The 13193-nt window shown below is 39.8% G+C and overlaps 1 protein-coding gene across 2 annotated transcripts in view; it reads left to right on the top strand.

Annotated features, from left to right (window-relative positions):
* Positions 1-2867: 2867 nt before the first annotated feature.
* The window catches only part of LOC132840721 (astrotactin-2-like), a 343281-nt gene continuing 332955 nt past the window's right edge, over positions 2868-13193 (top strand). For both annotated transcript variants that reach the window (XM_060862652.1, XM_060862651.1), the window contains exon 1: positions 2868-3214. In XM_060862652.1, coding sequence (XP_060718635.1) covers positions 2878-3214 — 337 coding nt within the window. In that variant the 5' untranslated portion in view covers positions 2868-2877. The remainder of the gene's footprint in view (positions 3215-13193) is intronic.

Genomic DNA, 13193 nt, shown 5'->3' with positions numbered 1-13193 from the left:
ATGAAGAAGGAAAGGGATCTGAGAAGAGAGAGAGAGAGAGAGAGAGAGAGAGAGAGAGAGAGAGAGAGAGAGAAACAGGAAGAGTGAAACAGAGAGTGAGACAGACAGATGGAGAAGGAAAGGGTGCTGAGGAGAGAGAGAGAGAGAGAGAGAGAGAGAGAGAGAGAGAGAGAGAGAGACAGAGACAGAGAGAGAGACAGAGACAGAGACAGAGAAACAGGAAGAGAATAACAGAGAGTGAGACAGACAGATGGAGAAGGAAAGGGAGCTGAGAAGAGAGAGAGAGAGAGAGAGAGAGAGAGAGAGAGAGAGAGAGAGAGAGGGAGAGAGAGAAAGAAGGGGGGAGTCTATGAATCGTGCCCTAAGTGCAATCAGTCACCTTCCAGCTCAAATATATGAAGCAATCTGATGTACGGTGGCTCACAAGCGACGTTACTGCAATCCTGATCCCATTTCTCTGAAAGCTGTCACGCTTTTCATATTTACACTTCTGCATGATTAGTTGTTTTTTTAAACTTGCTCTTGCTTACTTGACCAAATTGACGACAAAATTAAAAACGATGGGAGAACGTTGTAGCTCAGAGAGAGAACGTATAAGAGCCAGTGTTTATGAATTAGGCTCAATTCATCCTAAATCACTCCGTATACAAGAGCGTGTGCTGAACCGATCCATTCCCACATACGGACTAAACGTACGGATAGAAATACAGGTCATTAACTGTAGTGAGTGTAATTTTATAGAAAATGTATTTCTGTGTAACTTTTTCATTTCAACACAACAGTTTGCAAGTTTTATTTTTTTTTCTCTCGTGAACTGTTGAACATCTTCACTGAAAGACTTTTACACTTTTCCCTGACAGTTACAAAGCACTGAAACCGGAGACTCCTTCCTTTATTGTTAAATAAACATCTCCTCTGATTATGTCTATGTTCAATAATCAGTACTGTAAGGAATGAAGTTTGTGTGACTGTAACATTATTAAAAATCCACAAGAATACGGCGTATAAACTCTCCCAGAGACCTGAGAGACATGCAGCAGGCATGTTTTCTCCAGACTCCAGAGCGCCTGGCATCACGCAGTGAAACGAGAGGGCTTGTAAATCGAAGACGCCTTTATTTGTTCGTAATACGATCGAGCGTACGTGCACAACACGTCGGCCGTCATGTGAGATCAGACCTGAGAGTCATTATCAGCAGGAAAGCCGTTTTGCTCGCTGTCAGTCAAATTGAATTTTGAAAGAATCACAAGCTTCCTCGGTATGGCCTTCGACACAACTCTGACAGCAATCTGTCTCAAATATCCGATCGGGGAAGTCTTCAAATGCCTTCCATTAGCTTTTAAGAGTGTATCGCTCGGGTTCGTATCTGACTCAGAGCCTCCTCGCTGCTAACATGAGCGGGCAAGTAAACCAAAGATCTGCTCGATACTCCAGGGTTATGAAAAAACATTTTCTTTCACAGCACTGTTCCATTCTCAATCCTGATTGGTCGACGAATTAAAGCCTTCATTAATGACTTCTCGTGCTTGTTCTCTGCTCATAAACAGGTTGAGAAAATGTGTCGACGTTGCTATGGTGATTATTAGATAAGGAGTCTCGAGTGTCATCGCTTTAAAAGTGTTTCCGGTTGTTTCTTCTCGGTGAAGATAAAGAGTGTTTTGTCTTTAATAGAGAACTAAGAGAAGCTGGTTTGATGACGATGACGATTTAAAGCTGCTAAAACTTTAGTGATTACAGGAACCAGGTGTATCTGTAAATGAAATGGAACCAGAAACTGATAAAAAGTTATTTAATAAATGGAAAAATGTAATCAGAGGTGGTTTGTGTGTGTGTGTGTGTGGGGGGGGTAGATGTGAGTGTGTGTTACAGTTTTTTTTCCATCCATATATTTGTCTTTTTTTTTTTTCTTTTGATTGCATCAGCAGTTTGAAAATTGTGCACACACTCTCTGTTTTTAGTTTACAGTGGAACACCATGCTCAAGGTAGGACGCTCAGTAACACACACACACAGAGGGAGAGAGAGAGAGAGAGAGAGAGAGAGAGAGAGAGAGAGAGAGAGAGAGAGAGAGAGAGAGAGAGAAACTTGCAGACACTGCAGGGATGTTTCCTCAGGGAGTGTGTGTTTGATAGGAGCCACATCTGTTTTGACAGGCAGATGGCATTTTAAGCAGATCTTGTAATCAGGAAGAAGGGCAGAGGGAACGCTCTCAGGGACGATGACGTTATCGGGACGAAACCACAATTACAAAGTTCACCCTGCAAAGTTGACATTTTACAGTGACGACTTAAACAGGGAACTTTTATTATGCTAATGAACAAGTTTGTGATGCTGGAAAAATAAGCTGAACTATAATGACCACATTTATCATCCATCCATCCATCCATCCATTCATCTCTCTCTCTCTCTCTCTCTCTCTCTCTCTCTCTCTCTCTCTCTCTCTCTCAAGGTGTGTGTGTGTGTGTGTGTGTGTGTGTGTGTGTGTTGGGAAGCTCACTATCCGCTCTCTTTGTAGCATAATGAACTACTGTGAACATCCAGGCAGGTAATGAATGATGCACAACATAACCTTTAGCTCTTATAAGCTCCCAGGGGTCATATGGTGTTTATTCTATGAGTGACACATAACCAATTTTATTATTATTATTATTATTATTATTATTATTATTATTATTATTATTATTATTATTATTATTATTAACACCGGACCGGACGGGATTGGTTGATCAGCAGCTCGAGCTCAGCTCACCTGCGCCCCACCACTTTCATTCCCGGCCGGAGTCGCGCGCCCCCGCGCGCCCACACACAACCGCTTTATAAAGGAGCGCGCAGCCTCCGCGCGCTTCGCTCAAAAAAAAACAACACGGGGACCGGGGGAATGGCGCGGAGCGCGGCACGGCTCGTCCTCCTCCTCCTCTTTCTCCTCCTCTTCCTCTCGCTGGAGGAGTTCCTCACTGGGACGGTTACGGGAACCGGAACCGCGGCTGGAGGACCGAAGCCCGGCGGAGAGAAGGACTCGGCGGCAGGCGCATGCGAGGTCAAAACGGTGACGGTGTCCACGCTGCCCGTGCTGCGCGAAAGCGAGCTGAGCGTGGGATCCGGGAGTGCGGGCGCGGCGGACTCCCGGCTCTTGCTGTTCGTACGGAGCGACGTACCGGGAGCCGTGTCGGTGCTGGACGATCTGGATAACACCGCGCTGCCCTACTTCACACTCGGTGAGCCTTCGCCATTTGTTTCATTATTTTATTTATTTATTTTTGGCACCACGCGCCCTCTCTGAATCACGGGATGCAGTGGAATAGTTTGGTGCGTTTCTGTTCACGTCTTTGTTCATGTTTACGAGTCTGATGATGTGTTTGTAACAACAGCGCGCGTGCGACCGAGAGACACGAGGAAAGGAGAGAGAGAGAGAGAGTTAATTAAGGGATAAAGAGAAGTGAGATGGAGGTGTGTGTGCGTGTGTGAGCGCGTTTGTGCGTGTGCGTGTGTGCGTGTGTGCCTGCGTGCGTGCGTGCGTGCGTGTGTGTGACCAGGCTGAATGAATGAAAGCGTTTTTGGTCTGTGTTACAACTAGTGATCTAGGTCCTGCAAGTCTGCTCTATCCATCTATCCATCTCTCTCTCTCTCTCTCTCTCTCTCTCTCTCTCTCTCTCTCTCTCTCTCTCTCTCTCTCTCTCTCTCTCTGATGGTCCTCTCATTGTATTTACTGTATTTCTACTATAGCTCATGTACTGCTCGAACATCCTCATACTTCCTCATATGCTCAAATACATACTATGTCAAAAACAAACAACTAATTTCTAATAAACCGACACTTATTGTGTAACATTATAGAGAGAAGAACAATTCATTAAGTTTCCTAAAAAAAACAATCTCCTTTTCACAGACTTAGTGCTTGACAGTCCCGCTTTATTAACAGCAAATACTAACATGCTAAGAGTTTTAAAAAGCTGGCCAATGTATGCTGTTATAAGGTTTGTGTGTGTACGTGTGTGTATTTACTACATTTACTATTACACCAATACTATAAAAGCTTTCAGAGCTTTGTGGCTCTAATAGTTTATCGTTTCTATAGCAACAACTGGACCACAAGAGTTTAAAAATCATGTACAATCATTGATTTGATGATTTATAGGAATGAGCCTCCAGTGTCAGTGCTGTGTGTATTATAGATTCGGTCTTTAATTAGGTATTACTTATTAAGGGATATAGTGTCATTCTTAGCTATACGAAATGCTGTGTGTGTGTGTGTGTGTGTGTTTACTGGGATATATTTACCTTGTTAAATGGACTCTAAAATGCAAAGAAAGTTTAAACCTTTATTCTGTAATAAGTGCTAATACTTGTGGCTCTTTAGGGAGCATCTGATAATGTACTTTTTTTTTCCCGTCCAGATCTCAGCAGCAGGCTAATGTGTTTATAGGCTTGTGGTTAGTTTGTCATTAATTAATAATATCATTCTCATCACTTGATGGAGCTTCACCTCGCTCACAATTACTGCAGCTTGGGGTTGAATTTGTACCATAATCATGTTTTGCACTTCAACACCTACAAACTCTACCTTTGTTACTCATCTGCAACCTGAGATTTTGCAATTATCCAAATGGCTGGAAACTTGTTAATGTCAATTCATTGTCAGAGCCGCAGAGTTTATTTATGCTGACTGGTGTTATATTGCATGGTTTGAAAAAAAAGAAAGAAAGAAAAAAGTCTCGAGTCAGTAAATCTGAGATTGAAGCTGTGTTGTGTGGATGTGTGGTTTGAGGCATCCTCCTGTGGCCCGCGGTGTATTTTTGATGTCAGATGTCTTTGGAAAAGGAAGGACTGGAAACTGTCATGTGTTGGAAACAGCATGGAGGTTTGGGCGTAATATCGTATGTGTGATTTAATGAGACGGCCATGTGTCAGGTTAGAAGTGTAGAATCCACACAGGAGTTTAATATTGACAAATAAAAGCTGTGTAATGGTATTGACTGGAGGCACTGGTGTAGCTGGGCCTGCATCAGCTATTCTCCATCCCAGTCCAGAGGGAAGAAGACGTATAATGGATTCATGTTGTTTTGGCATGAACACCATGCTTCAAATACGACCACTGAATCACAGCGGTAACCGAATCAGTCATGACATCCGTTTCTCTTATTTCATTCAGATCTGAGTCAATAAATTGAAGGAGGAAATTACATCAGATTGTGAATTGTACGGAGAAAATCCTTTCTTGCCAGATCGGACGTCACACATCTTTATTCATCCAGGTTGAAGAAAAAGCAATAGAAATCACGACCAGGATTTTAGACACTGCGTCTCGCACTGAAGAGCAAGAAGGAGGTTGTTAAATACTGAAAGTAACCAGTAATCAGATGTAGTAAAAAAAAAAAACAGACCACTGATAAAAGTGAAAGTGAAGTGACATACGGCTATGTACGGTGCCCCATACTCAGAATTCATTCTCTGAATTTAACCCATCCAAAGTGCACACACACAGCAGTGAACACACACACCGTGAACACACACCCAGAGCAGTGGGCTGCGGCGACCATTTATGCTGCGGCGCCCGAGGAAGAGTTGGGGGGGGTTCGGTGCCTTGCTCAAGGGCACCTCAGTCGTGGCCGGCCTGAGAATTGAACCCACAACCTTAGGGTTACGAGTCAGACTCTCTAACCATTAGGCCACGACTTTAAGTCCGAGCCTTAAAGACTGGGATTAAACAGAAATCAGATCCTTGGCCACTAAAGTAAAAATCAGATCTTAGAATAATGGAAAAAATCACAGAAAGACCTTCAGAGAGTGGGATTAGGAAGAGGTAATGAACTGGAGACTGAGACTGACCAACAGCCTGATCTATAGAGCGGGAGACTAATCAAAAGTCTAGTTATTTGATACTGGGACTAACCAAGTATGAGACCTTTAAGAATTGTGGCTAAGTGAGAATGTTAAGACTAATCAAGAGTTAAAAAAACAGACCGATCCCTAGACAGTGGGACTAACCAGCAGTCTAGTCATTTTATACTAAAGCTAACCAAGTATCAGAGCATTAAATACGAAGAATCTGAGACATACTGTAAAGATTGAGATTAACCAATAGTCTGAGTCTAACGGATCGGGACTAATTAAAAGTTGGCTCCTAAGAGAATGGGACTAAGCAAGATTAGAAGCTTTAAAGACTGGGACTAACCAAGAGTCTGATTCTTAGTTAAACAAGAGAAACAGCTTGAAAGATTCATGCTAACAGGACTGAGACTAATCATGAGACTGGTACTGTACTAAACAAAGAATAAGAGCATTTGAGACTAAGACTAATTAAAAAACTGAGATTAACTAAGAATCAAAGCCCTTGATATGAGGATTAGCCAAAAATCAAAGACTTAAAGATTGGTACTGATGAACTGGTTAATTATTCAGTGTGTTCAGTGTAAACTGTCTCTGATTATTAACACTATGTGCATCACTGACTGCTTCACCTTTATCCTGGTCAGTGCTCGTACATGGGCACAATGATTTTGCAGGGATCAGGGACATATGTCCATGTACTGAACTGTAGCCTGTGGTAATCTCCATAATTAAATCCCTCATGAGTGTGATGTTAGCGCAGAACTTAAAAGTTCAAGGGCAGCAGCGCAACACGAACAAAGCCTCGGGCTTTTTTTTTTTTTTTAATACAATTTCGCAATTTTAATTTGTTTTGTTTTGTTTTGAACGGATTAAAAAATAGTTACGTGGTTTTCAATGTTGTTTTAAAAACCATTTAATAATTATTTTGTAAAAATGTGAAATTTTCTCTCCAACATTCTATATTTATTTATTAGCATTTAAATGTTTACATGTGATTTTATTGTTCTTGTGACCACGTTGTATTTTTTTTTCTTTGAATTCATGTGTGTAATTTCTGGACATAGCATGGTCTGTGTGTGTGTGTGTGTGTGTGTGTGTGTGTGTGTGTGTGTGTGTGTGTGTGTGTGTGTGTGTGTGTGTGTGTGTGTGTGTGTGTGTGTGTAATAATAGTGTGTGTAAAAGCTAATTAGCAAAAGGCTAGGTGGCTAGGAGGTCTTTAGGTTAAAATCAACCAGGGTAAATTTACAGAGTGCCAATTCACCCGATTAAAGTTAGTTTAATAGGCAAACCGACACTGGCCACAGCAGAATGAGGCTCTTGTGTTAAATGCCTCTCTGGCTGTGTGTAAAGTGCTGGCCGAGCAGAGAGAAGAGGCAGGCATGGCGGCCCACAAATCACTCGCTTTCTCTCATTAACGACAGCTGCCTGGATTTGAGTCACCGCTCTCTGTCCTCCCATTTGGCCGAGCGTCCAGTCCGCTCTGCTCTCCCAGATCCGGAGATGGATGTCAGCGTATAGGTTAGCGCTGGTGGCTAATTTACCCAGACTTTCACCAGGCCTGAGGGTCCGCGTGCATCACGAAACCTGGCCGCGTTAAGCCTCTGCCTATGAGGCGAACCATCACGAGGGACCGAAGTGATGAAATATGTCTCATATCTGCAGAAAATGTTATCTGCCCGAAGGATTAAAGGTTTCAGTAGCTGACAGGTGGAAATGGGTCAGCCGAGCTGACACACGGATTACCAGCTCTTATTTGGAAAGGTCGCTACGTAAATCTCATTTGATTGCGTTTGTTGTTTTCTTATTAGAAATGAAAGAAATTAAAGTATGTATAACAAAACACGAGCGAAACCTACGGAGAAAATAATTACGTTTTAAAATACATAAATTGTTTAGAAAACACAAATCATTCAAACTTAAAAAAGTACCAAACTATTTTAATAAAATTAAGTAAAAATCACAGATGAAATAAAAATAAAACAAATCAAATGTGTGGGAAAAAAAAACATAAATAAATGAACCAAATGAAAAACATTCTAAAATATATACAAATTGTATAAAAATCACAAATCATTAAATAAATAAATAAATAAATAAATAAATAAATCGGGTAAAAATCACTTTTTGGAAAACATATTTAATATTATATTATTTAACATATTCAAATTAATCATCTGAAAAAAAAATATATGGTACATTTTCTGAACCATGATTAAAATTTACAGGAAACAAATGAAAGAAAACAGAAACAAACAAAATAAATAAATTCGACACGTAAAAATCATGTGACGATAAAGAAATCATGAAACATTTACCAAAAAAACAAAAAAGATTTATTTATTTATTTATTAACTTATTTTTTTCTTTACTTGTCCACAATCTGAAATGCAAATATCATGGATTTGATGTATCAAGAATAAAACATGGTTTAGCATGAAGATTGAGACAGCAAGCTAACAGCAACTTCCTGTCTCATTTGCATATTTCTTTTTTCTTTTGTTTTGTTCTCTTTTTTTTTTGTTTGTTTAGATTAAAGGTTATGGACTGATATTTATATCAAATTCCAAACATTTTGTCTGCTATGAAAATCGATCTTAGTAAAAATATATTAAAAGTGTTCAATCTTATTATCAATGATCATTATTAACTGAGATATAAGGAATCACTAAAAAATATAAGAAAGATTCTATATTTTTTTTCTTTATTTAGAAATATTAAATGCTTCAAATTATCTGGATCTTTTTTTGGCTTGAGCTCCAAATGCTGAAAATCTCACCGCATTTTGCATTTAGGTCTCGAAGTTAAAATTTACATATGCAGATTTTCCAGGAAGAGATGGAAGGATGAAAAGAGAAGTGTGATGGTGAGAAAAGGGAGCAGCCTCCGCTTGTTTAACCGAACTCGGCTCCGAGACGAGGCCCCGATCTGTAAGTGCCGACATGATTTATTACCCCTGGAATGGAAGAACATTGAGGAAGGCAGAGTTAAGATAAAAAGGATGAGATGGAAGCTTTCATTTGGTGAGTCTTTCGATCTGTCTCGCCTGATCTTTTCTGCATACACGTTAAAAAGAACAGACGGCTACTTCAGGACCTGGATGTTCTTCTGCTGTGGTTTATACCATGAGGTCTGAAGGAACACAGGAAAGAAGTGAACACGAGGGTCCAGATGTAAAGTATTTCACTGGACCAAATCAGATGAATTATCCTGAAGAAATGACATGAGACTCACTCACTCTCACTCACTCATCTTCTACTGCTTATCCGAACTACCTCGGGCTATCATGCGTCAGGCGTCATCGGGCATCAAGGCAGGATACACCCTGGACGGAGTGCCAACCCATCACAGGGCACACACACACACACTCTCATTCACTCACGCAATCACACACTACGGAAAATTTTCCAGAGATGCCAATCAACCTACCATGCATGTCTTTGGACCGGGGGAGGAAACCGGAGTACCCGGAGGAAACCCCCGAGGCACGGCGAGAACATGCAAACTCCACACACACAAGGCGGAGGCGGGAATCGAACCCCCAACCCTGGAGGTGTGAGGCGAACGTGCTAACCACTAAGCCACCGTGCCCCCATGAGACAGTCTAGGCTTTATTTTATTTTATTTTATTTAATTTTTAACAAGCTTGGTTGTGTAGCAGATCCTCTGTCGTGGTTTATTCAAATCCCCTCTGTTTGTGTGAATTATTGAGCCAAAGCCGGTTCATCAGATCAGAAACTAGCTACAAGGCTAAAGAGAGAGACGTTAGATCAGAACGGGGAGAATTTCTTTAGTCTCTGATACGCATTTTATTTTCTCTAGTCTGATTTACAACCTGATGGTTAAACAAAAAGAAAATGTTTAAGTGTCTTTATTTCATCTGTTCAGACACTGTGACTGTAGTAAAAAGCATCACGAGGAAGCAAAACAAGCAACAAAAGCAAACTGTCTTATTTATGCCACAAAGTGAATAATTAATGATAGTGTTTTTAAAACATAACCGTGGACGCCGGTCAGATTTAGTAATAAAATTTTGCTTTTGTAAAATAGACACTAAGCAGATTTCTCAAATCTAACATTCCTTCTCATTTGCTGTATTACATTCCTAACATATCCATATCCTGACTCCGCCCACTTCCCAGTCCAGTGGCGGTCTATACATGGTTGGGTTTAAAAAAAATAAATAAATAGATAAATAAATAAATAAATAAATATAACAACAAGGGGGCACGGTGGCTTAGTGGTTAGTACGTTCGTCTCACACCTCCAGGGTCGGGGTTCGATTCCCGCCTCCACCTTGTGTGTGTGGAGTTTGCATGTTCTCCCCGTGCCTCAGGGGTTTCCTCCGGGTACTCCGGTTTCCTCCCCCGGTCCAAAGACATGCATGGTAGGTTGATTGGCATCTCTGGAAAATTGTCCGTAGTGTGTGAGTGCATGAGTGAATGAGTGTGTGTGTGTGTGTGTGCCCTGTGATGGGTTGGCACTCCTTCCAGGGTGTATCCTGCCTTGATGCCCGATGACGGCACAGGCTCCCCGTGACCCGAGGTAGTTCAGATAAGTGGTAGAAAATGAATGAATGAATGAATATAACAACACCTGGATGTCACTTAAGCTTAAAAAAAAAAAAAAAAAAAAGAAAACAGAAATGCCACAATTACATCTCTCACATGTTCCATTCATCTGGATGACCTTTTTACAGAATATCACACTAATTGAAGGGGTTTCTCTGCAGAATTGATTTTTTTCTCCTCAGTAGTGAAGAACAGGAAGTGCCGCATGCTAGCAGGGACATCGTGCGTCATTCCGTCGCTCAGTAGATATTAAAATCTCATTTTTGGTGCAAATTTCTAAACTTTTTTTTTTTTAGCTAATCATTTTTAATAATATTATTTTTAGCTCAGCTAAGTTTGATAGATGAAATAAAATGAGAACTTTTTATAGATATCTTTTTTTGGTACTTTGGTACTAAATGTTTCTTTTCTGTTTTTTTTCTGGTATTTCTAAAGTCAAATCATGTTAGAAGAAAAAATAACTCAATAATAAAAAATAAGTGTTAACTTGTGTTACCTTTAAATCTGGTTTGTAAAATGTCACAACAATGTCATTAGATTTAAGTATTAGGGAATATTACACGTTAAACTTGTTTGTTTTTCGGTGAAAAAAGATAAAATTGTGTGATTTTAAAAAAAAATTAAATACATACATTTTGTGTTTCGGTTGTGTAGACTTGTTAGTATGGAAAAATCTCGCAATTGTCCAATTTTTAAAACACAAGAATTGAAATTAAAGAGCATTCATACTATGCTTTCCATTTCCATTCTTTGGATTTTGTACATTGTATTTGTTCATTTTCACATTTTTTAGGTTGTTTTTGTGTCTTGCTGATGTGTCGTATTACTGAGGACGTGTAGAAATTTGCTAATTTTGGCTTCTTTATTGGACTCGTTTTGGTGCTCAGCTACACCGACTGGCAGGAAGTCGACTACGAGGATGGCTCACGTCCACGCAGCAGCAGCAGCGTCTTCTGAAGCATGTTTCAGTCACGTGTCCGTTTAAACTGAGTCACAAACAGAGGAATAAAGAGGCAGACAGACAGGCAGACAGACAGACAGGCAGACAGACAGGCAGACAGGCAGACAGGCAGACAGGCAGACAGGCAGACAGGCAGGCAGACAGACAGACAGACAGACAGACAGACAGACAGGCAGGCAGACAGGCAGACAGGCAGACAGACAGACAGACAGTTATGGTAGTGTGAAGAGAAGAGTATAATCGCTGAACAGAGATCATGGCTGATGGGTAATTATTTTTTTCCTTGGCTGTCAAAGTGCCAAAGACAGTGTTGAATCTGCGATCCTGCCACCACTGAGCTGGTTCTAACTGTGGGCTTGATTTCTGTGGCAGACTTTCCATGTTTTCCCAATAGCAGCCTTTATAATTGGCAAAATTTATCTGGATTTCAACTGGATTTTTTATTTTTTTTCAAATATGGAGCTTGGAAGCTGAGATTAGAATACGATCTAAGAAAAATAGATATTTTTTTGCTTGTTTGTTTGTTTAAACTTGTTAAGGGTGAGAGAGGATAAAATAAATAAATAATCATTTGAATTTACAGCAAATGAGTTTGTGATTAAAGAAAAAGAAAGAAAGAAAGAAATAATTATTAACTTTTGGTGAAAAATGCCCTTAAACGGATAAAAACAATACTAATTTTCTTTATTTTAGTTGTCTACATGCTGAAGTGACGCGTTTCTTATCTTAGCAATATTTCTGAGATGATTGACGGCTAATCTAAAAGGTTTAGAATTTAATCACTTTATGACTTTTATTATTACATTATTTGTATAATTATAATTCTGGACTTAAGATTTCAACACATTTTTTATTTAGAAAATGAAATTTCATACAGCTTCCAAGCTCCAATTTTAACATTCACCATCACTAAAACCACTCGTTATAGATTTATATTTATTTCTCATTTTTTCCAGCTGTGTGTGAGATTTTTGTTTAATCCCTGATGTCTCTGAAATCGCTCAGCTTGTGTAGGCTTAAAAACATCTTAAAAGCCAGATATAAAACCTCTCAGAAGTTTTCCCCACTGATCCCTTTGGCATCGCTGCTCTTTTATTCCATATATATATATATATATATATATATATATATATATATATATATATATATATATATATATATATAAATCTGCTTCTATTCATATTAATGGACCAAAATCCCTTCTTCGGAACCATCTTTTCTATGCTCGGGACTTCTCCGTGTCAAGCTTGTTGGTAATCTGCCAATCCATCGAGTGTTTGTTTTTTATCCGCATGTATAATAAGGAGGAAACAAATCCACGATCGTTGACCCATAAAAGCCGGCGTACAAGCAGCTCTCTGAATCCCGACCGCACAGAGGTGCGGCTAACATACCGTACCTGAGCACGCTAGCAAGCTAACGCTTTAAATAATAATAATACATTTTAAAGGCGCCTTTCTGAACACTCAAGGTCACCGTACAAAAAACAACAAAGACAATCAAAATTTAATAGCTACATTGCGATACAAATTAGACCAGCAGTACAAATTATGGTGTAGAATAAGCTAAACTAAACAGATGAGTTTTAAGCTGAGATTTAAATAACGAATGAGAATCAATATTACGGAGTTCAGACGGAAGTGAGTTCCAGAGCCGAGGTGCAGAGTAACCGAAAGCTCTATCCCCCATAGTTACAAGACGGACAGAGGGAACGATGAAATGAGTGGAAGAAGAAGATCTAATGCCGCGTTCACACTGCAAGTCTTAATGCTCAATTCGGATATTTTGCTCAGATCTGATTTTTTTGTTTGGCTGTTCACATTACCTTTTAAAATG

This window comes from Tachysurus vachellii, chromosome 26 (assembly GCF_030014155.1).
Source record: "Tachysurus vachellii isolate PV-2020 chromosome 26, HZAU_Pvac_v1, whole genome shotgun sequence".
NCBI lineage: Eukaryota > Metazoa > Chordata > Actinopteri > Siluriformes > Bagridae > Tachysurus > Tachysurus vachellii.
Note: the sequence above shows the minus strand (reverse complement) of the source record. Positions and strands in the feature narration are given on the sequence as shown.